The 24,234-nt window shown below is 41.0% G+C and overlaps 1 protein-coding gene across 1 annotated transcript in view; it reads left to right on the top strand.

Moving 5' to 3' along the window:
* Nucleotides 1-7,151, top strand: part of TMEM27 (transmembrane protein 27) — a 32,754-nt gene extending 25,603 nt beyond the window's left edge. Inside the window, exon 6 of the mRNA XM_012730416.1 lies at nt 6,337-7,151. Within this exon, the coding sequence (XP_012585870.1) occupies nt 6,337-6,493 (157 nt within the window). The 3' untranslated portion in view covers nt 6,494-7,151. The remainder of the gene's footprint in view (nt 1-6,336) is intronic.
* The last annotated feature ends 17,083 nt before the right edge of the window (nt 7,152-24,234 follow it).

The following is a 24,234-nucleotide window of genomic DNA, read 5'->3' as shown; positions in this document are numbered from 1 at the left end:
GCAAATAGGTCCCAGTTGCCCATGAGCGGCCACCTCGTAGGAATTCACACAGAGTGGGGAGCAGAACAGGTAGGTCAACTAAAATGTAATGCTCAGGGGAGCATCGGACAGAACAGGAGAGGTCTGCTGTACCATGTGGATCACCTCTCTGGCAGGGGATCGAACTCATGCTACAGGGTCTGTGGATAGCTTCATAGTGCTGAGACTTAACCCCTTGCGCCTCCAGGGAGGGCCCAGACTAGGTGTTTCAGTTCTCTGGCTAGCTTTATGAAGATCTCTGATGATGGTGGTGCTGGCCGTGATGATGGTGATATTGATGGTGGGTGATAATGAAGACAGTGATGGTTGTGAGGCTGATGTGATGTGATATTGATAGTGGCGCTGAAGTTGATGATATAATGTATACCAAGAGCAGTGGATCAGTATTCTTGGTTTGGGGTTCTGGTCTCTGGCTGTGACATTTATTGGCTGAGTAGACCTTGAGTAGGTTACATATGGAAAATGGGGATAGTGATGTAGAAATGACAGTGATGTAATGTTGAGTGCATACATACATACACACAAATGCTTTATAGCCTTGAAAGTGCTGTATCAATGTGAGTTACTAGCATCACCGGCTGAAAGTATTGCAAAGTGCTGATTCTATGTAACTTTCAAAATGCTGTAAAAGGAGAGACAGATACTACACAACTTCAGACTTGTGTGTACACAGCAGAATTGCTTTATGAATCTAAGTATTTAATCAGTTATCATGTTAGGGTCTTAGGGAGGGACCTTAATGATGATCTAACACCATCTGCTCAGAAGCCAAGGCCCAGAGGGTAAAAATAACTTAGTCCTTAGTTGGCCACCCCTTCTGTGAAGAGGGTGGAAGAGACCCACAGGTACTCACATAGGTAATGCGAATGGTCTTTGCCTACAAGGGGGTTGGTGACAAGACCAGGTCAATTAGGGTGCAGAAGCATAATGAATGCTCGTGGTTGAGCAGAGATACTCGTACATTTATTGGACTTATTTCTGGCCATATTTCTGTTCACATAAGATCAGTAGTAAGCAGAAGTGTGTTTTGGTTTCTACAAATCTTGCTTTTCATAAAAGGAAATAGGACGAAGCCAACATTTTCTTATACTGACATTCACATTCTTATACAAGTCTTAATTACACGAAATGTGTGTATAAAATAAAAAATGTAGAGCTAATAATTGTTTCTTTCTATGGTGTTCCTAAATGTGCATGCTTAGTAGGAATCACGTATGTGTTTGAGTGATGACTGGGGAGACTAAATAGAGTTCTAGCTGAAATCTTCCCACCTGTCTTCTTCCTTTCTGAAAGACAAATTGCTCTACACTTGAGTCTCAATTTCTTGATCTGAAAAACAGGGATAATAATAAAGGCTGAATGACATTTCAATGGGAATGAAATGAGATGATGTCTGGTCTGCCAGGATGCAGATATTAGTTATTATTTTCGTATTCCTCTTCTGCTGCTGCTTTGCCTGTTATAGGACAGATAGTCATAGGCCCTGCCTGCAGTCACCTGGTGAGGAAGTCTTGCTGTACAGCAGCGCCCCTGGGACGCTTTATCCACCCTGGGCAGAGCCAGCCCCCGGTGCTTGGTTCTGTCTTGTTTTAAACTCCTATTTGCGCTCTGTTGTCTTTCTGGCTGTTCTCAGGCCCATCTTGTTTGCAAGGAGACAGAAATGCTCTTCCTGCTTTTGGCTGCTTCTCCTTTATCTTCAGCAAACCCTGGCCCCGCAGCTGCGAGGGCCAGTGGATGTATCTTTGTCCGTTCTTTTGCCCCACTTCTCTAGATTTTTGACAGATATCTAATGCCAAGGCTCCTAGAAGTTAGTTTCAGGTATTTTAGTCACTTTTTTTTTTAATTTTAAAGTTTTTTTTTCAAATTTTATCTTTGTGCAGTTGTTTACATAACTATAATTTGGGGGGTACAAGTTCACACCTCCATATATGCAGGTGCGTTACTGACCCTCCAACAGAGCTCCGGTAACAGCGCCCTGCCCCTTCGCCTCTGTCCCCTTCACCCCCTGCCCTTCCAGTAACCGCCAGAGTTATCACAGCGCCAGAGAGTGATGGTCGCTGTGTTTGCCAGTTTGTTTTCTTCGGTCATTTATGTTCTACAACTGAGTGAAACCATCTGGTAATTGTCTTTCACTTTCTAGTCCTGGCTTTTTAATCCTCTTCATGAACCATCTGACATTGCAGGAACAGTGGAAGTCATTAACACTCAACTTTATTTTTCAGGAAAAAGAATTCATGTTATAAGCAGAACATCAAATCAGAATTATCCAGAAAGATAGCTAAGTTTTATTATCCTTAGCAAGAGCAATGCAGAGGCAGTGAATCAGTTTATTACAGCACACTGTGCAGTGTGGCAAAGGGCTGTGTTACTGTTAGATAACCTTTGAGCTGCTTATCATGTCCACTAGCCAGCAAGTTACTGACATTGCAGTTTGGGAAGCCTGGCAAGGCCGAGACTGCAAGACTGGAGCTGAGTCCACACAAGAACAATATGTACCTAATTTGCCTCTGACATAGCTCAGTTTGATAAATTTCCGCAGTGATTTCCCTTAGAATCTTTTTGGTTGAGAAATCCTTCCAAAGAGAAACTTGCCTTCATCCCTTTATGGCTTTTTTATTTCTTCCCCCTGCCTTATGATGTGGTGGATTATTTTCGCTTTGTGACTGAGTAGGGAGGGTAAGAGTCCTTGTAGTGATCTGTATGTCTCCAGCTCTCGGCCATTTTCCTTCAAACTCCATAAAAACACTTTTTTAACTGAAGTAACTGGCAAGTGAGCCCTGACAACCATCATCTTTAAGACCACAAATGTAGTGCCGACTACTTCAGAATGCTCCATCCACTCACATTCTGTAATCAAGGAATCATAATCACATATACTAGTTTTCCAGGTAAGGTCTGCATGTTTGAAATGTTTATTGTTATGGAGAATTATTATTCACTCCAAACACAATGAGGAGTAATTTGGGGGCAATTAACACAAGCTAGACATTTTAAAAATATAATAGTTTATTTTTACATCATTTTGTGCCTTTTCCCATCTCAGTTGTAATCCCTATGGGCTTCCCATCACCAAATCCCTTATGTACCATCACCATAGTCCAGTGCACTTCCGCGCCACCCCTCCATTTTTGATCCCATTCCTCACTCCACTCCCATAAAATATCTTTGGTATATAGTTGTTCATTATTATTCACCCCCCCTCCCCGGTCCCTTCATGCTCCTACTATGAGTGAAACCATCTGGTATTTTTCCTTTTCTTTCTGGATTATTTCACTCAGCATGATCCCTTCCAGCTCCATCCATGTTGCTGCAAAAGGCATGAGTTTATCTTTTTGATGGCTGAGTAATATTCCATTGTGTATATGTACCACATCTTTTTAATCTAGTCATCTACTTTTGGGCATTTGGGTTGCTTCCATGTCCTTCTGATTGTCAATAAAGCAGCAATAAACATGGGGGTGCAGGTGTCTTTTTGAATCAGTGTTCTTGTGTCTTTTGGGTAGATACCTATGAGTGGGGTTGCTGGGTCCTATGGAAGACTCCATTTTTAGCCGTTTGAGAAGCCTCCAAACAGTTTTCCATAGTGGTTGGTACTAGTTTGCATTCCCACCAGCAGTGCAGGAAAGTTCCCTTTTCTCCACATCCTTGTCAACATTTGTTGTTGCTAGTTGTTTTAAGATGTGCCATTCTCATGGTGTGAGGTGGTATCTCATTGTGGTTTTAATTTGCATCTCCCTTATTACAAGTGATGTTGAACATTTTTTCATATGCTTGTTGGACATCTTCAAGCTAGACATCTTTTTATGGTAATTTACAAATATACTGTTGCTAGTAGAGCTTCATCCCTATGAAATAGTATTCCTGTCTTTTGAGATCCATAAAAATTGGGAGAAAAGGGAATGAGTGAAATTAGAAGTTTTTGACTGAGTTCTTGATGCTTTAGGACAACAAATGAATGTTAGATACTGTGTTTGGTGGTTATAATGTCAATTGCTTTTACTTTCTGGAAGAATGGAAAGTGATGGCCATCTAGTCCCAAGAATAGAGGACAAAGTGTCCTAGTCCTCTGGTGGGCAATTTCACCTGTCTGGAGAACCTTCTCCAAGTCTACCCCAGCCTACACTGATTACAGATGCTTGGAGCTGCTGGTGCATTTGTCCACCCTGAGCGTGGAAAAACGCAGTAGCTGATCCTTGCCTAGGCCCCTGGGGCCAAATCCCTGGCTTCCAATCCAGCATTGGGCCTGTAATGACACATCCAGACATTTGACAGTGGTAGACACAATGACAAATAGAGCGAGCTACAGGCATTGCCATGTCATAAGCTCCAGCTATTTGAAATGATCTAATAACCACCAGTGAATTATGACACAATCTGTGCTAATTTATAAATCTAATGATAGGAAAATGAATATTTCTTTCATCAATTTGAAAAGTAAATATAATAACAATACAAGCAACATCATATGTATTATGCTATGTTCTTCCTTCTCTCAAAATCTAACTTGGGCTACTAAGTAACTTTGCCTTTAGTATTAGCCTGCCCATCCATCCATCCATCCATCCATCCATCCATCCATCCATCCATCCATCCATCCATCCACCCACCCATCCAATCAACTGCTTTTCTACATTCATCTGTCCATCTGTTCCTCTATCTGCCTAACTAGCTAACCAGCCACTCATGTCTCTGTCCATCTGACTTCAAACTAAGCACATTGGTTGAGTGACTGCTCTGGGTTTAGTTGAGGCCAACTGTTTTCCAAAATATTTTTTAAGTTTATCTGAATAGTTCCTCCTAAGAGATTTAGGTAAAAAATGTGGTGATAGGGTGGAGCAGAAACACAGGATTGTGTGTGTGTGTGTGTGTGTGTGTATGTGTATGTATCACCCCCCCCACACACACATACTGTGCATTGGTCTGTCTCAGTGTTGGTGATGTTCATCGTATTTCTCCTTGGCTAAATACAAATGTCTCTTTGAATTAGCACATTGCCTGTGCAGTTGATACACTGAGACCATGTGAGTATCTTGTTTCCTGGCCATCTTGCTCACTGAGTGATTTAGTGTCCATTGGTGAGCCTTGTCAAAATCTATTACTATTGTAGAGATGACTTTTAATTTCTGCTACTCCTTCTAAATTAGTTGTCAATCTTCTGTAAACAAAAATTTCTTTTTTATCTTCTTTCTTCTCTTCTTCAAAGCATATGAAAACTGACCCCCCTGTTGGACCAATAGGAAACTCTGCCTCAGGTGTCACTGGGACATCTTCTTCACTACCTCCTCGCCTTCCAGACTGATAGGGCCCCTGAGGGTCTCCTGTAGTGGTGGGATTCCATTGTAGCTCTTGCCTAACATCATCCCTCACTGGTGCCCATCATCTACTTGTGATCAACTGCAGGGATGCTTTCCCCCTCTGGTTGCCTCAAAGTACCCAGCTCTCTTGTCTCCCCCACCAATATATCAGGCATAATTGCTTTCTTGCCTTGGTCTTTCACAAAATATTGGAAGAACCTTTAAACTCAGCTTTCTATTCTCTAAGGAAATATGAAATATCTGGTTACCTCTTGAGTTGATAGGATCTACAAAAGGTCTGAGAATGAGAAACTCAAGTGGTTATCTTGTCATACAATTTTTTGAATGCCTGGAATTACAGCAGAGTTGTAATTAATAAAATGTGCTCTGAGTTCCAAAAACCTGACTTAACAAATATATGCGACTTTCTTGTAATGAGTAGAGCCACGTAATGGTATCTGCAGCTTTTAATGGTTACTTCCTTTATGTAAAGTGATGTGAATTTGCTTCGTGGTATTGCATTTCAATTTAATTTTCCCTCAGCATGTGCAACCATCAATTTGTTGACTCCCATGAGAGAACTTTACTACTTTTTTAGATTCAATTTTTGTTAAGCTGTTCTCCAAAAACTAAAAATTTAAAATCAACAATTTACCATCTATTTTCCTCATGTTCCTTCATACACTTTTTGTATGTGAATATCTATGTGTATGTTTGTGTATACAAACTATTCATTCATATACCTATTTATTTTTATTTTAGTATTCCAAATAAGACCACTTGTTCTCATCAACTTGTATAAATCATCCATGCAGACTTCTTATCTGGATGGTATATTTTCACCTCACCATCTCTTTATGATCTTTGAAATGTATTTGAAAAAATACAATATCATCACTTATTTCATCAGGTTAAGGTTCCTTTCTTTTCCCCTCTCCATCTTTTTGCAGAAGAACATGCATTCTCCTCCTAGGTTGCAATCATTCTTCTTATGTGCTTTTAGGAAAAGCAAGGGGCCATCTGAAGTTGATGACACTGAAGATAAGTGTGAAAACACGATCACAGTGGAAAATGGCATCCCTTGTGATCCCCTGGACTCAAAAGGGGGCCATCTGAATGATGCCTTCACCACAGAGGATGAGCGGCTCACTCCTCTCTGAAGAGCTACAGTTTTATTTCCCCAAGAACCTCACACTTGTTTCTGTGCAATCACTGAGCAGCACAAATCACTAAGGGCAGATTATATATGTTTCACTATCTTTCTTTTGTAAGAAATTTTGAATGTGCATGAAAGTGAAAGGAAATCAGATTTGTTTTACTCATGAAGACCAGTGGAATCATAGCTGTTAACTATACAGAACACACTAAAAGATTTCTCTGAACACACAGTGTTTAAGTGTAGTCATGTGGTGTTTATAGCTACTGATTTCAATAAAAATGCCTTTGTATTTAATTTCTAGAAATAAGTTAGGGCCACTACACACACACACACACACACACACACATCCCACTTTGAAAACCTAAGGAAAAATACTTTTTTCCAGAAAAGAATACCTAGGATATGGTGTAGAAATCATTGAAAGTGGATCATTTTGGAATTTTTTTTATATCACTCTGTATATAATTAAGCAAGCAAGAATAAGAAATAATGATTGTAAATGCAATGGATAGAAATGGGAGTGTTCATGCACAAGGTGGAATTTGATCCTGTTATACCAATAGTTGCTTGCATATTTTCTGACTATTGGTCTCTAATAGGGCAGTTCTGTTCATTGACTATTCCTGCAACCTGTACAAGTACAATCTGTATTAAATGAATAAAATGCTAATCATCTCTGATTGTGTGACTGTGGACTGAGATTTATTTTCATACCATGGGAAATTTAAGCCTATTGGTAATGTTGAACATACTCTATAGTGTTAGAAATGAGTTGTTTTTGTTGTGTATATCCTTGGTACATATTCTTACTTGGAGACACTTTGTAGTTTTTAGACTTGATTCTACTAGATAGGTCATAGATCATTCTAATTATAGTACTTATTATATATTTATCAATAGGAAGTGCTCAGTCTCCACTGCTATCACCCATAGTTCAGGTTACAGTAACACAACAGTCTCTCACTCACTTTTCTTCTGCCAGTGTTGCTCCCTCAATACAGACTCGAAGATAGACAGTTGCATGCAGAGTTCCTGGGAGTGCTCTCAAGAACACATGGGTAGGACATGAGTGAGGCAGTGTGGCATACAGACTGTAAGTGATGCCCGTCATTCCCATCTCTCGATGTTCACCCTTTCATTTAATCCTCTCCCCTGTGAGGGCAGGGCCTTTGACTTGATTCTAATGAACAGAATATAACAAAGGTGACGAGATGTCACTCCTCTGGTCACTTTATATAATGCCTGGATCTGTCTTGGTAGCAGATTCATTCTGAAACCTCTGCTTGAAGTTTTGATTAAGCAAACATTTGATTAAGCAAGTGGCCACACTGGGAGAAGCCCACATGAAAGAAACTGAGCAGCCTCTAGGAATTTCTGGAAGCCTCTCCATACCAACAACAACCTCCAACCAATCAACCAAGAAAGAAGCAGGAGTCCTCAGTCCTACAGTCCCAAGGAAATTAATTCTGTCAACAACTGGAGTGCACTTGGAAGTATATTTTTCCCCAGTCAAGCCTTCGATGAGAAAGCATTGGCCCAACACTATGATGGTGACCTGCGTGGAGGACTCTATTAAACTGGGCCCTGATTCCTGGCCCATGGACATTGTGACATGACAAATGTGTATTTTCAAATCATTATGTTTATGGTGATGTAAATGAATAGAGCAGGATTAGGCAATGGGAGAAGTAACCAGCAAACCTGTTTATATCAGAGACCTCAGTCAAACCCTCAGTTGTGGGCTCACCACAATTGAGATAAGGCAGCGAGGATATACTATCTCCACATTTGCCAGCCATGGCCATGCGTGCTCTTTGAGAGGGGGCATGCCCTTGTGAAAGGCACTTCTCTATGGCTAGAGCCAATTCCCATGGAAGGACTCAACTGGGAGCCAACAAAATCATTATTTCCAAAAGCTTCGATTGGGTCTCTGTCCCCTAAAGAGACCGATGGATCTCCAGTGTATCTACTTTACCCTCTCCAGTCCCTTATGATAATGTAGTCTGAAAGACTATCCAAAATGCAAACCTGTTCCTGTTGGTGATTCCTAACAGAAGTTTTTAAATGACTTCTTCCTGGCTTTAGGATAAAGTCAGACCCGTAACATTAGGCCTGTTGTGGCTTGACCCTTACCTTCCTCTTCAACTTCATATCTCACTCTTTCTCATCTAATCATAGTAGATCTTTCACTACTAGGCCTTGATCTAGCTCTCTGCTCTGCCTGAACACACCTCTCTATCTCTCAGCCACCCTCCCAGCTTTTCTTTAGGGTGTCTCAAAGTCTTGGCCTCTGAGAGGTCTTTGCTGGATCTCCCAACTATGTGCCCCTAAGATGCCCAAATAATTCTACTCATCTCATAATACAGTTATATTTAAATGTGTTTTATGGAGAAAGGATACCACAGATGCAAGAGTGCAGTAGGCCCCCGGGAGTCCTCATAGACAGCCTTCTCTGCAAAATCAAACACAGCGCCACTGTTCTCTTTGAGCTGAACGTGTGCTAATAAACAAACAAACAAGGTGATAGTTGTCACAAGCTTACAGTCTTATACCTTTGGAGCAAAATTTGTCTCTGCATGTGGAGAGTGGAATGTGTGGGTGCAAGATTTCAAACTTTGACACCATTTTGGCTTGAGAACCATATGATGTTTAATATTATTAGGGTTTTATTATTTTTAGGAGAGGAATGGGATTTATTTCTTGGTCAATGATGTATAAATTAGTATATAATTTTTAACCTTACATCCTCTTGAGCTGCATATTCCACTATACAGCTTTGCAAATGGAAGTCTTTAAATGGTGAAACATCAGTCTGAATTTGATCAGATTGACAAGCATAATCCAAGAGATATTCTCAGTAACGTGGTTGAGAGCTATTTAGATATTGTGATGGCTTAGAGACCCCCAAAGGTTCACAGTATATGAACAGATAAAGAACATATCTAATATATTAAAATCTCATGGGTGAACTATCAGGAAAGGATGTTCAAAAAGTCTCAGTGATGGGAAAAAGATTGAGAAATACTGATCTTGGATATGCTGCTGCTGCCTTTTTTTTTTTTTTTTTTGGATAAGCTTCTTATTTTGAAGGCAGTAGGTGGACCATTTTGATCACTAGCTCACTGTCTTCCCTGTCCATGTATTCTGAGGGTAAAGCGGTTTATTCTACTGGCTGACTACTGCTCTACTAAATATCCTTGTTGGGGAAGAATCTTTGCTAGCAGAGATGTGCTGTGAACTTAACGGTCAATATAGCAGCAAAATAGAGCTTAGGTCTCTTGCCTACTGCCTTTGACAAACACTCTGTGTAATTAGAAAGCAGTCAATCATCAGCTACACCTCTCATTTTTTAATTTAATGATCCTGTAATGTGCCATAAGGAAGCATTGCTAAGAGATATGTACTGGAAAGAAAATATTGTAAAGGAAGTGGAAGTAGAGCTGTCAGGCCAGACTTCAGGCCCTTAGCAAAAATTATAATGAAATTGGAAAGGCTGAAGCATCTGCAAACCAAGTCACTACAGAAAAGATTGGCTGGGATAGTGATATCCGGACTTGTTTCACAGGAGAGATGTAAATGCAGATAACTTTTTTTTGCTGTAGTTTCCACCAAAAAGTGTTTTCCACCAGGACTAACCAAATCAGTATATCACTATGTAAGAGAATGTTATGATTTCTTGCATTTACGTGATATGGGATCAAATTTCAGATACAAATATCACTAGGAGAAATATACACATTTATCATTCTTGGATAAGGAGTAAGGAACAGGAGAGAACAATAGGTTAAGAGCTAAAGTACAGGATTCTCCCAAGTCCAGATCCCTAGTTCTTACTTCAAATTCATAGGGCCCCTTAATACAATGTTTTATTTTCCATTTTATCTTGTTTTCCTTCATAAAAATAGAACATGTTGGCTCTCCCTGGTGGCGCAGCGTGTTAAAGCACTGCACTGAGAAGCTAAAGCCACTTCCGCAGGAGTTCGATTCCCGCCTGCCCCGGAGGTGACCACATGGCGTGGCAGACCTCTCCTGACCCGCCCACTGCTCCCCTCAGAGGTGTACATCGTCGATCTGCCAGTTCTGCTCCCCACTCTGTCTCTGGTGAAGCCTCTCGCCGCCCCTGAGCCTCTGGCCTGTACCCCAGTTCTGTATGCACAAATAAATAAATCTTAAAAAAAAAATAGAACATGTCTAGTTACCTCAATAACATAAATGTGCATGAATGTGTTCTTCCCTGTTATCCTTTCTTTGCTCTTTTTAAAAAAAATTATTTATTTATGCATACAGAACTGGGGTACAGGCCAGACATTCAGGGTGGTGATAAGATTCACCAGAGACAGAATGGGGAGCAGAACAGGTATATTGAAAGTACACTGCTGAGGGGAGCAGCAGGGGGACAGGAGAGGTCTGCTCACCACGTGGGTCACACCCTGACCGGGGCCGGGGATCCAACTAGTGCTGAAGCAAAGTGGCTGTGGTGCTTCATAGTGTTGCACTTTAACCTGTTGCACCATCAGGGAGGACCCCTTCCTTTACTCTTTCCTTCCTTCTTTCCTGCTTGCCTGAAGAATTTGTTGAATGTCCACTCTATGTAAGATAACATACTAAGTTCAGAAAGTTTAAACAGAAGAATGTCCTAGAAGGGATCCATTTGTTTTTTCATGACAAGACTAAATTTATTACAGAGCATACCATTTTCCTTTAAGGAATTTTGACTTGAATGAATGACTAATTTCTATTTATTATTGAATTATTTTGTTACTTGTTTTCACAGCATTGCTTGAAACAATTTTATAACCATCATAGGTAGAGAATAAGAGCCACTTCATACAGCACAGCATAAGTCTCTTCTTTATTATAACACAGTAGGGACAGTAGATTTCAAATTGTTAGTTCATGTCTTTGATATTGGGAGTCTGGAGGAGAGTTTGGCCAGTAACAAACTGGACACATAACTGTGTCCCTAGATGTGATTTTTCATAGTTGCCCCTAGGTAGCACTTCCAGTTTTGAAAATTTGTTGACACATGGTAGTAATATGGGCATGGGTGTTGGATGAAACAAGGCATTTAAATCAGACCCAGAGAGGGTGTTGCTATCTTATTTACAAGAGTCTAAGTCTTTTAATCCAATCTAAAAGTAGGTTCCCTGAACCACATGACTGGGACATCTCTAAGGCCATTGGAAAGGGAGCTCAAGGGCAGGACACAGTATTCGGGCAGGCGCTAGCTAGGCAGGCCTGGAAGGCACCATTGTCAGATGCCTGCTACAGTGAACAAGTGCCTCTTATTTACAAAATTTAGCAGAAGTTCTATAAGACTTGTCTTTTTTCCATTTATTTATGCCTACAAGAGCTGGGGTGTAGGCCAGAAGTGCAGCTGGGAGACAGGGAGCTGTGAGAGGATTCGTCAGACAGAGTGGGGAGCAGAACAGGTGGATCGACTGAAACACACTGCTGAGGGGGAGCAGCAGGCAAGACAGGAGAGGTTTGCTGTGCCCTGTGGGCCACCTCTCAAGCTTGGGATTGAACTCAAGCCTCAGCAGTGATAACATGATAGTGCTGAGACTTAAACCTTATGCCACCAGAGAGGCCCAAGACTCATGTCTTAATCACTCCTGGAATCCGTCTGTTCTCCTAAGCTGTTAGTACACAGCCTACCATAATTAGTGAACAGTGAAGTATTGTGACAAAATGCAGCGTATCAAGTGTGCACTTGAAATCTTAAGAGGTTGAACCAGATGAAACTGCTGCTATACAATCATTTTTTACCTACAATAAAGGCAGTTTCCTATGGTTCAAGGCATTCATTTGCTAGTCAATTCTCTAGAATTCAGGAAAGTTATTCCCCAAGGAAACATGTCATACCTGGTGGGATAATCTCAGCAATTTAATGAAAATGTACAAAAGAAGTCAATTTCATGAAAATCAGCTTTCATTTCATTTTGATTGTCAGTGCTTGAGGAAAAGCAGGTTTTAATGGAAGAATAAGAAAGTACATGCAAGTGGTAAAAGGAATTTATAGACATTCTGAAGTTCTATAAGGATGATGACCCAGCTCATTAAAAAACACATCTGTATTCACTGTCTGAACTTCACCTTCACCCACCTGTTCCTTGACTCTCTGTGTTCTGGCTTCTGTCCCCATACCCCAAGGAAACTGCTCCCTCAGAGGTCACTAGTGAGTTCCTGGTTGTTAAGGTCATAGCTTCTGTGTCCTCCTCTTCTTGAATCTCTGACTCATTTTATAGGGGAGGGACATTGCCCCTCCTCCGCCTTTGACACTCTGCCCCTTCTTGACTCAGTTGTGATATGGCCCTCTCTGCTTACTCCTCCCCCACTCTCTCTGACCACTCTTAAGGAAGTCAAAGAAATGGAAAGAGAAAGAGATAAACAGGTAAAAACTGTATGGCTTTGTGTAAAGTGTAGTTGAGCTCTCGGTAGTGAGAAAGAAGAGATTTGCACCTGTGAAGAGGAAAATACTCAGAGTTAATATTTTTCTCTGCTGGTTATCCAGAGAAGCCTTGGCATAAGAAAGAAATGATATGCAAGTAGTGAAAAGCACACAAGAGAACAATATACTGCAAGTCATTGTATCGTAAATGTTCAGTTTCTTCCTGTCATGGCAAAGGGCACCAGGGCTGGAGAGGCACACACCCACCCACTTTGTGCACAGCTCCAACATCCAAAAACACCCCAAACCACTCGACAGCAACAGTGTTCCTTATGGTCTTCATTTATGGTAAGCGATGGTCTTTGTTTGTTGTACTTGACATTCTTGAAGGCAGAGCTATTCCAGTGTTTGGGGACTAGATGCTGCCTGGGTCCCAGCAGGAGTGGGTTCACATGGCATATGCACAGGTCTGTCTTTGCGCCTGAGTTCCAGTCCTAACACCACCACTTACTGATTGGGTTGTTGTGGGTGAGCAGCGATTCATAAAAGTGGAGTGGACCGATAGCCTCAAACAATTAAGTATAGACTGCCATGTGGCCCAGCGCTTCCAATTCTGGGTATTTGTTTAAAGAATATGAAAACAGTAATTTGTTTAACACTTCAACATTCCCACCTTCACAGTACCCAAATTATGGAAACTGTCTAAACACCCAATGACAGATGAGTGTGAAGAAGGTGTGATCTGCCTATGCAGTAGAACACCACTCAGGTGAAAAACAAAAAGATGAAGTTCTGCTATCGGTGACAATGTGAATAGAACTGGAGGGGTGATGCTGAACAAGGTGAGTCAAAGAAGAAAGACAAGTATCATATGGTTTCAAACACACATGGAATAGAAAGACACAGTGCAAAGGAACAAACAAACAGAAACAACTCTTGGATTCAGACAACAGAAACAGTGGTGGCTATCAGGAGGGAGGAAGGATGGTTGTGTGTGAAGCAGGCAGAAAAGGGTAAGTTTATGGTGGTGAGCGGAAACTAGACTTTCGGTGGTGATCATGATGTAGTATGGCGATATGTCAAAGTATAAAGCTGTATGCCATAAACCAATGCTACCTCCAAAAAGGGTGAGAGGATCCAGAGAAGTGACTTGTCTCCGTCTGATAAAGGTAGACCAACTTTAAAAGGACAAATAATAACTATATTAATAATCAAAGAGTTGTTATGAGAATACAAGGAAATAAGAACTAAAACCCACCAAAATTAGTAAAGAAAATGTGTTCTGTACATAAAGGTTTACTTATTAAAATTGATTTTGAGATGATTCAACCTGAAGCCACAAAGGAAGAATAAAAGATTTTGTTTAAGGGAAATATTTTACTTTATGAATATATATGCTTATCTAGAGCAGCTGAAACTCAGAAGTAGATAACGGAGCCATCCGGAAAGACATAAGCCCAGGGCTCTGGTAGGAAGACAGCAGAAGGGAAAACAGATTAAAATATGTATTTGAACTTTCAAAACAGAGCCACTTAAAAGAAAGTCCTGAACAACTCTGCTATTATAATTGCAAAGAAAAAAATTTCTACAGATGCATTACTTCTAGCCCCAACAGTCTCGTTCCCCACCCCCAAAGAAAATAAAGGAAATAAATATAATCCTTGAAGAGAGAGAGCTAGAGAGAAAACTGTGATAACTAACTGGTTAATATGATAGAACTTTGTGCATTTGGTCAAATTCTAAAGCCACTTAAGACTGTCTTAGATTGAGGCTTGGTGCCTGCCAGGCAGTGAGGGTGAGTCATTCTATTTCTTCATTGCCTGGGACCTTTACAAGCCAAGACTCAAAGGTCCCTGGGAGGACAAGGTTTTACAAGCCATTGGAAAACAGTCATTTGTATAAATCTTTTGCATTTTATTTAGCACAATCCCAGGTAATCTAAAGTGCTCTTTGAAGAACTAAAGCACATTCAAACCATTAAAAAGAAGAACTAAAATCAGCTTCTCAACAGTGCCAGAGGTTGGCCAAAATTAGTATCTCTGCCCTCACTCCAGGGATTATTGAGGTTCATATTAAAATTACCACCACATAGGATCATAGATTATCATCTGCTTAGCTATAAAGGGCAATGCCAAGGTTCATGTTAGTACGGCAATGATTGCAGAAAGCCCCAGGTTGCAGTTCAAGTATAATGCTTTGATACAGCACATTCCAGGAGATTAGCAAATAAAATGCCTTTTATGAAATCGCAAGGATTATAGCAGAGTCCTGGGGTGGGGTTGGGGTTGGGGGGGATGAGGATGTTACGGTTCTGAAGCTCTTTTTTTTTCTTTATGTTTGTGCCAAAAAGATGCCTTACATATTTGTGTTAGTTCCTTTTCAGTCGCTCTCTGACTGATCTATGATTCTTTCCAGATACGCAGGTTATCTTACTTCTAAAATGTAGTCATCGTGAATGTGACGCTTCATCCACACTGTCAAGAATTTTCTCAATATAAATCTTTTTTTCCTTTTCTTTGTGGGTGTAAGTTGAGTAGTTTCAATATCACTTTTTATAAAGAAAAGTAAAGTTTTATCCACAAGGTTCATTTTTATTCACTAAATTTTACTGCTGTTCATTATTTATTCCATTCAATAGCAAGGATTACTACTGAACAAAGAAACAGGCTAAGCAAATTTGAATATCTTCCCCAAATCACACAGCATTTGAGGCTTTTCTCATATTGTGCTAGAGGATTCACGGTGAGTGACTTTTTTTAGTTTTCATGATTTAATTACTATTCTACTTTTAGTTTATTGTCATTTCAAAGTAGTTGGTCATCAACTCCTCTTCCTGGAATAACTTCAACATGTTTTCTATGTTACTCCAGGTGAGGCCTCAGTGGCGGCATGAACTGGAGCTGGGGTACCTGAACCCCATGACTGAATACTGTGCAGGGTGGTCACCAGAACTATTTTCAGTCCAAACCAAACACAACATAAAGATAGAGGCATGGGGAGAAATCAGAATCTTAAGCAGATTGGATGCGTTTTACTACTGGAAAAGATTTGCCAGTGAGGCTTCTATTTGATTTGCAATTCTATAGCAATGTGGGGAACTGCTGGTCATGTCTGTGCTGTACTTGTCTGTGGTCATCTGGTATTTCTGCGTTGCTTGTGAGTGACGAAGGCACATTTTGTAGCCCTGGGAAGCTGTAATCACAACTGCAGCCTCCCTCACCCTGCCTGGCAGCCAGTTTACATAGAGGAAGAAAACCCTGATGCGTATGGCCTTTTAGAACAGAATGTGCGAGCATATCATTCCTATCCACAAAGCTCTCCTGGCCTACCCATCTCCTTCAGAACAGCACCCGAAGTTTCTAAGGGGTGATGATCCACAGTAACCCCCCATTCCTGTCAACTCCCACTGCTTTTTAGTATAAAAGTGGTCACATGGCGATAGGGCAATGGTGTAACGGGTACCCATTAAATATCCAACTGACACCATAAAGGGCTGGGCCAGGTTGGAAGTGAAAAGAGAGGGGACCCAAAGGACCAGGCTGTTGACATGTAATGGAGGGCGGGCAATGCTCCTTAGAGATTAAATTGAGGTCTTTGGGCAAGGGGTGGGAGGCTGGACAGTAGGAGAGAGGGAAGCGGCCAAAGCAGGGGCTCACCCCCCCACCACAGCATGTGAGTTTTTGTTTGCTTGCTTGTTGTCTAGTTTTATGAAGTTATGATCCATAAATAGCACCTTGTACGTGAATGTGTAAATGTGCTGGTTGCATATATCTTGTAAGATGATCAATGTGGAAGCCCTAGCGAACACTTCATCACATCACCTCTTAGCCCGTCCCCTCTCTTTTGTAGCAGAAAGATTGAAAATCTACTCTCCTAGCACCTTTCAAGCCCACCATGCAGTATCGTTAACTGGAACCCCCAGGCCACCGAGATCCCAGAACATATTTACCATATACTGGCAGTAGGCTTCCGTTGACCAACTTCTCCCCACTCCCCTTGTCCCCCAGCCCTTAGTAACCACCATCCTGCTCTCTGACTTCATGAGTTCAGCTTTTTTTAGACCCACCAATAAGTGTGATCCTGTAGTATTTGTCTTTATCTGATTCCTTGGACTAGCTCACTTGCGTCCTCACCTTATTCCCTGGAAAGAGGCAGGGGTTGAAATGGAAAACACACAGACAGGTTCAACACCTGTTCTCTTCCTGGATGGCACAGAGCTAGCTACTTACCTGACTGAACGTTTGAAAACTAACAACTTCCACCAAAGTGGTTGTGGACCCTCAGCCAGTGTTAAAAACTGGTGGTCTGCAATAGTAAATGACTTGAAAGGTTGCTTCTCCCCTGTGATGCTCAGGTCAGGGCTAACCATCTCAACCGGTTTCCTGTTTTCTCCCATCTGTTACTGATACCAGTGCCTGTGCACACATAGACATATCTGAACAGGGCTAGGTATGAGGTCCTGGAGTGGCTTGGCAGCTGCGCCTTGGAAGTAGGTAATTCACCCTCTGCTTGGCCCTCAGTGAACTCAGGAGATGGTGTGCGTACACTCACTAGCTCTTGAGAGCCCCATTCTGACAGCACCCTCTTGGTGAGGGCTCCTTAACCTCAGCACCGGACATTAGGGACCAAATGATTCTTGCATGTGAGGAATTGTCCTATGCACTATACAGTGCTTAACAGTATCCCTGATCTCTTCCACCTAGCTGCAAAAGTCCCTCTCCCCCTCACAAATTGTGATGACTAGAAATGTCTCCAGTTATTGTCAGCTGTGCCCTGGGAGGCAAAGTCACCCCGATTGAGAAATACTGCTTTTTATCACTAGTACAAATGTGTTCTGAGAGGATGAAATTCCTGCCATGCCATCTGAGACAGTCACCTGCGAATGTCTTATCTTTCATCCCTCCACATACCCGATCTGTCCCCCAGCTTTCCCCAGGGGTGTTCGAGCACTGGTGGCTCCCCTCAGTGAACAGCATGAAGCTACATGCAGCATAAGAAGTGCAAGAGAAGCTGTATAGCCCAACCTGTCCAGTCACACCTCTAGGCCTCTCCATGCCTTAACTGTCGCTCTCAGCCATGTCTTCAAGAAACCTTTTACAGAGCTCTACTGACCACCCAAAGGGATTGAAGCCAGGTCACTGAGATTTGAATCCAAGGACCATTGCTTTCCACATTTGGGTGCTTGATTCTGTGCCTCAGTTTTCTCATCTAGCAAACGGGGATGACGGGAGCTCTTGTTTCATAGGATTGTGAGGAATAAAGGAAGGGATACAGGTAAAGCAGTCAAGCTCTGCCTGGCATATAATAATCCCTGAACAATTCTGATATTTGAATATTATTTTGACTACTATAACTTGGAGAGTTATATGTTACTTTTCTACTATTAGTAATGGAAAATGATTCAGTCTCATTCTCAAAAAACATACCTGACTCGTTAGGCCCACTCTGACTGCTTATTTCTCAGAAATCATTCAAAGTTTTATGGTACTTCAAATCAGAGCTTACCACATCATGTTTTCTCTGTCATTGAAGTAAAATTTCCCATCATCAGAGGATGAATGAGCTAGAGATGATATGTTCTATGTGACTTGCATTCTCTCATCCATTTCATTCATTGCATAAATAGTTGTTAACACTGTGGGGTGTCTGTATCCCTGAAGAGAAATGTTGTGTGGTCAGGGAATATCTTTCCTTCTCATGACTTTCTCATCCTTTTGTCTAGTTGTATCTAGTTATATCACATACAGTCAGTGGGAAGAGGTACCGGCACAATACTGGTTCTAAGATGAAAGCTTCCCCCAGTCAAAACACAGTTCACAAAGATCTTATAAGTTCTGTTTTCTCTATCTTAGAAACTACTCTCCTGCTGAAAAACTTCTTAGAAACCTCCACATTGGCAATGGGTGGAGCAAATACTAGTGTTATTACCTGTGTGAAAGACACTCCTCCTAGTTCCTTACAGCAGAACCAAGTTTAGTTTATTGTCTACCATCTCCAGCATGAATCAGGTGTGACCCTTGACTGTACTAAGCCAGTCATCCTAGGCCTTTGGGGAAGCTTCCCTTGTTCTTAAACTAATTCACTAAAAAGAGACATTCATAGGAAGAAGCAGTTCTTCTTTCTCCTCTGTCATTCCTAGGTGTGCTGCCTGAAATGAATGAATTCACCTTGTGACGATGACAAAGGGAGCTTTCACCAAGCAGAGGTCAGCCTGCTGAGGTAGCACAGTGGAGAGATGAACAAAACCTGGGTCTTTGGTGATGAAATCATTAAATTACTAAATTAACTAAATCTTGATTTAACCATCCCTATCATGATCTTTTATTTGTATGAATTAGTGTTTCCCTTATTGTTTAAGCCATTCAAGTAAGAGTGTTTTCTTACTTGCAACCTCAAGGCATCCTTACTCAATAGTTTGGAAAGACCATGGTGAAGTTATTAAGAGAATGTATCAGTTAACTTTCACTACATAAAAAGCTCATGGGTTGAAATAGCAGTCCTTTATTTAGTCCATGGTTGTAAAAGTCTGACAGTCTCTAGACTCACCGGAGAAGTTCTTCTGGTCTCAGTGACTCTGACTCATGGCATCTTCCTATCATTTTCCAGAGGTGCAGGGGGCTGAGTGGTCTAGGATGACCTGAACGTGGTTGTTCTAGCTCTACTCCTGTGGTCTCTCATTCTCCAGCAGTTTAGCTCAGACTTTTTCACTTGGTAGCTGCACAAGCTTCACATTCTCTCTCTCTCTTTTCTAGGTTAATATTTATATGCCAAGTAATATGTTAAGCACTTTACACATCTTCTTGAATTCTCATAGTCATCATATGAGTAAGGAATTATCATTTTCTCTTAATAGAAGTAGAGATGAAGATGTAAAGAGGTTAACTAAAGAGCTCAATCTGAATTAACAGGTGAAAGTGCCCAGATTTTAGCTCATGTCTTTACCATGAAACTTAACTAATTAAGGAGAGGGGCTTTGTAAACGCTTACTATATTTGTAATAGGTTGAAAAACTACTTTCCTCTCCTCTCTGTAACAACTTCTTTTGCAATGTGACTTTTTAGTCTTTCCCATCAAGAGATAAGTCTATTTAGCATCTTCTCAAATCAGCTCCGGCCAGTAGAACATGACAGAAGTGATACCAGGCTAGTTCTAAGCCACCAGTCCATTCTCTGTCAATCAATCAAATAAAATTTAAGTAACTTCTTAGACATTTTGCCACTATCCTTCACCCCATTACTATTGTATTTGGTAGGATGACCACAGTATCCCTTTCAGAGCTCCCCCAGTGGTGCTCTCCAGGGTGCTGGATTGCCAATGACTAATGCTCTCTGACAGATGTCTTTGGCAGGCATTTTCTTGTCTTGGACCTTGTTATGCCTGGTTTTTGATTAACAACAAATTTCTCCTTAGATAAGTGCCAGGGTGGAAATCACAACTGAAGAATAGGTGAGATGAACTTTTTTCTCTACCTGTGGTTTTCCCAGTTTTCTGAGAAGAGAGTTACTTTCAGTCATGGTTCTAGACTACCAAAAGTTTCACAAGAGTTCCTCATGTCTCTAAGCATTGTAAGGCTCCCAGAAATATCTTAATAGAAGTGTTAAAATTATCCTTGAATTTCAGGTTCATATCAAATTTTCCTGGAACTTGGGCCTAAAAATTCCTTGACCAACTAAACCTAGGAGGATTCTGAATCAGCTTCCGAAGACCATCTGCCCAGTGAGCTGCCCCTGACTCCTGACTCCTGCTCCCCAGTTCATTGCAAGGAGATTCCTTTGTTGCAGTGGGAGAAGCAAAAAGTTTTGGACAATACCAGCCACCAAATCCAGTGAAAAGGCTGTGCAGAGGACACTCAGTATGTGTGAATGTTCCTCCCAGTGTATTCTCAAGTTTTCATCATTGCTCAGTGGCTTCATCCTTTAAGAGATTGCTGGGGCTTTTCCTGATCTTATCAAAGCCAATGTTAAAACATTGGCTATCACTGAGAACCAAACACAAACTCTTGTATCAAGATGACATCACTGAAATTGGTAAGAGTTCTAATATTTAAAAGGTCTAAGTTGCAAGCTTGGCAGGAAGTAAAAATTGTATTTAGTAAGGTTGAGAGATTATAACCTTGATTAACATTCCTAGGACCAAACTTGGACTTAGTATAACTAGCTCTGCCTGGGTATTGCTCCATTACCTCTCTGTGAGGTCTCCGCCTTCAGCTTGGTAGAAAAGAGTCTCTGAATACACAAGAAAATAGGGGCTGGGAACAATAACTAGCCTTGACCAAACCCCATTGATAGGTCAGACCAGGCAAATTATTTAGAAGGAGAGGAGAGAAGGATATAATGATGTCCCTAAGAGGAACCTGCTAGACATCAAGAAGACAATGAATGTTGAATCAGAAAACAAATTGTTTCACTTATAGGAGGAATTTAAGAGAACCAAATATGACACAGGGGAGTCTATTGTTATTACAATATGAAACAAAACAAAAACAGACAATTACAAACCAGAGAGATCCTACAGGAGAAGGGGACAGAGAAAGAGGAAGGAATATGGGAGACTATGGTGATGACAGGTGGGTGAAGTGGGGGAGGGGAAATGAATAATAATGTAAATAGATATATAAATAAAATTTTTAAAAGTTAAATAAAATAAAATTGGAGCTCAAACAAACCAAAACCATGGCCCTTCTACTCAATTTGAAAACTAAGGTAGAGGCCAAAAAGGATGCAGATTTATGCTATGATATTTAGAAAATTCAGGGTATCAACCAAAGTGGCAAAGTCTTTGGCCACCCTCAGGCTCTAAGTGAGAGACAGGCACTGCCTCCAGAAGGATTGTATGCTTTGAATGGCAACCAGTGTTTTGACCTTGACTTGGATTGGACCTGACACTTGACTTTGACTGTCTTTCATTTCAGCTGCCATCTCTGAACTTGCATCTTGCCTCAACTCAACCTCCCTGTGACCCTGAGACCACAGGGAGTAAATGTGATCTCTGGCCAGGTTTCTGGAGCTCTCTTTTATCACCTCTCTGTTCAGTCTGTGGAGGGCTGTTCTAGAGGACAAAGGTTGCTTCAGGTGACTTTTTATCTACCTATCCCGTTTTCCTCCTGAGATTTGGACTATGTAGTATTTTCCTGTACACTGAGACCACTCCAAATATCTTTTCTTCTTGGTCTTAACTGAAAAAAATCACTTAGGAGGAAGGTTCAAGGTGTGCTTCTAAATCCCTAGATACAAATTTATATTAGTGGCTCTAGTGTTACATGACATGATATTACACATAGTCTGAGTATGGAAAGAAATTGGGGTTACATGGGAAACCCTGCACTGTCAAATCCTGACCAGTGATGACCAGTAACTTTCCCAGAATCCAGTTTGTCCTCACAGATTTGAACTATATGTCTGTTGAAATTATCCATCATGTTGCTTAATGAAGATTATCTTTCTCTATCTGTAGCAGTGACTGCTGTGCAGCTAGAATGTAAATGTTGACTAAGAAGTTAACTTGTTATGGAAAGCTCTCAATTTCTTTACATTTCTAACTTTATACTCTGGATATCACTCCTTTCTGTCAGAAATTGCATGGAGCATCTTTTTTTTTCCCCTCTGAAGTTTATCAAAGTTGTCCTCTCAACTTGGGAAGGTAGATGAAGTTTTTGCTATAGCTATTTGGTAACCTCGTTTTATGACTCATTTGGAAGTATATGTAGAAAGTGGAACAGTAAGGAAAATATGGGTATCAAAGTCTATGCACTTTGCTCAGCAGAGTGGAGTCCCACCCTCAGGTCCAAGCCTATGAAGAGGGAGCTTTTGGGTTGAACCCTGAAGTTATCTAATTTCCATTTCCATTTTAGATCAGAAATAGGGAGGGAATTTGTGATGGGCAGGGCTACTAGAGGTAGATTCTTCCAGAAGTGACAGTCAATTCAGAACCTGCAGAGACAGCAGTTTTAATTGTAATCAAGCTGTATGGAGTCATTTATTGTCAAGTCCTGAAGACATTTCACTTTATAGGCCAGCAGTAAGCCATTTTCAAGATGATGATACTGAGTCATCTGAAAAAAAAAAAAAAAAAAAAAAAGACCTGTAAGATAATGTTTAGGCAACATTCTGATGAGATTAGAATATGTTTTAGAAATATTTCTACCTTATATGGCTTAAAAATGCAAAGCTGGTGTAATGAAAACAGGACATTTTAGTTTTGCTTACGTGGGCCTGCTTCTTCTCAGAATATGACAGTTTCTCTATGGAACCACTGTGGATGGTTCTCCCATCCTCCTCACTTCTCAAACCTAATTATTACATAGTTTCCCTTGTTTTGAATAACTTTGATGACTAGTCTCCTGATACTTTTCTCTGTATCCTCATGAACTTGTTTATATAAATCTTATAATAACCCTACGAGATGGTACGACATTATCATCAACTTTCAAATGAGGAAATTTGGTATGGGAGGAGGGGCCCACCTCACTTACCTAGTGAACACGTGGAAGAATAACTCTGCAGCACCCAGAGCCTTTTAAAGGAAGTCCTACAGTGGGGGACAGCTGTCTAGCCTGTCTTTCCTTCCATGTCTTAACTGTACTTCAGAGGACGTTGTGTTCAACCCAGCTGCTCTCTTCAGTTTCCCCTGGATACACTCACTCCTGTGTGTCCCTAAAACTGTGGTTCTAAGAAATGGTATGATGCTCTCATACCATAGTACTGTGTATCTAGTACTTCTATTAACAGATCTAAAATTAGATGGATTCACCTTTGTGTTCATAGCTCGTTGTGTTCATAGCTTATTTCGAGCTTTAATTCAGCCTTCTTGACTGGGCTTTGGTCACTCTCTAGCCTCCAAGCTTCAGCCTTAACCACCCCCACACCCTCATGTTTGTTCTCTAATCAGCAGTGAGAATGATCCTGCTAAGGTTTTCACTAGATAGCTTCTGTGCTTGAAACCCTCTAATGTCTTCTCACATTGCCTGGAGGAAAGGCTGAAGTTCCACAATTGTCTATAAGACTCCTGCTGTGGTTCCAGCTTCCTTTCCACCTTTGCTTTCTGCTGCCACATGGCTTTCATCCCTCCCATTCAGTCATTGCTCATCCCCACCCTATTATTCGCCATCTTGCTTCCCTGCTACTATTGTAAAGTCGTAGCATTTACCATTGGCTCTTTGTTTCTTCTCTTTACCCCATCTCATAATATGAGAGCCACAGGAACTTTTCCTCTCCCAGTCACTAATATATATACAGCATCGAGAACAGTGTCTGGCACATTCTGGTGGTAGCTAATAAGTAATTACTGAATCAAGGTTCTTATTGTTCTGGACATGAACTGTTGGTCTTTAGAAGACTGAAGACCGACTGATC

This window comes from Condylura cristata, unplaced genomic scaffold (assembly GCF_000260355.1).
Source record: "Condylura cristata isolate star-nosed mole 26May11 unplaced genomic scaffold, ConCri1.0 scaffold00027, whole genome shotgun sequence".
NCBI classification, from domain to species: domain Eukaryota; kingdom Metazoa; phylum Chordata; class Mammalia; order Eulipotyphla; family Talpidae; genus Condylura; species Condylura cristata.
This window is presented reverse-complemented; position numbering and strand designations above follow the sequence as displayed.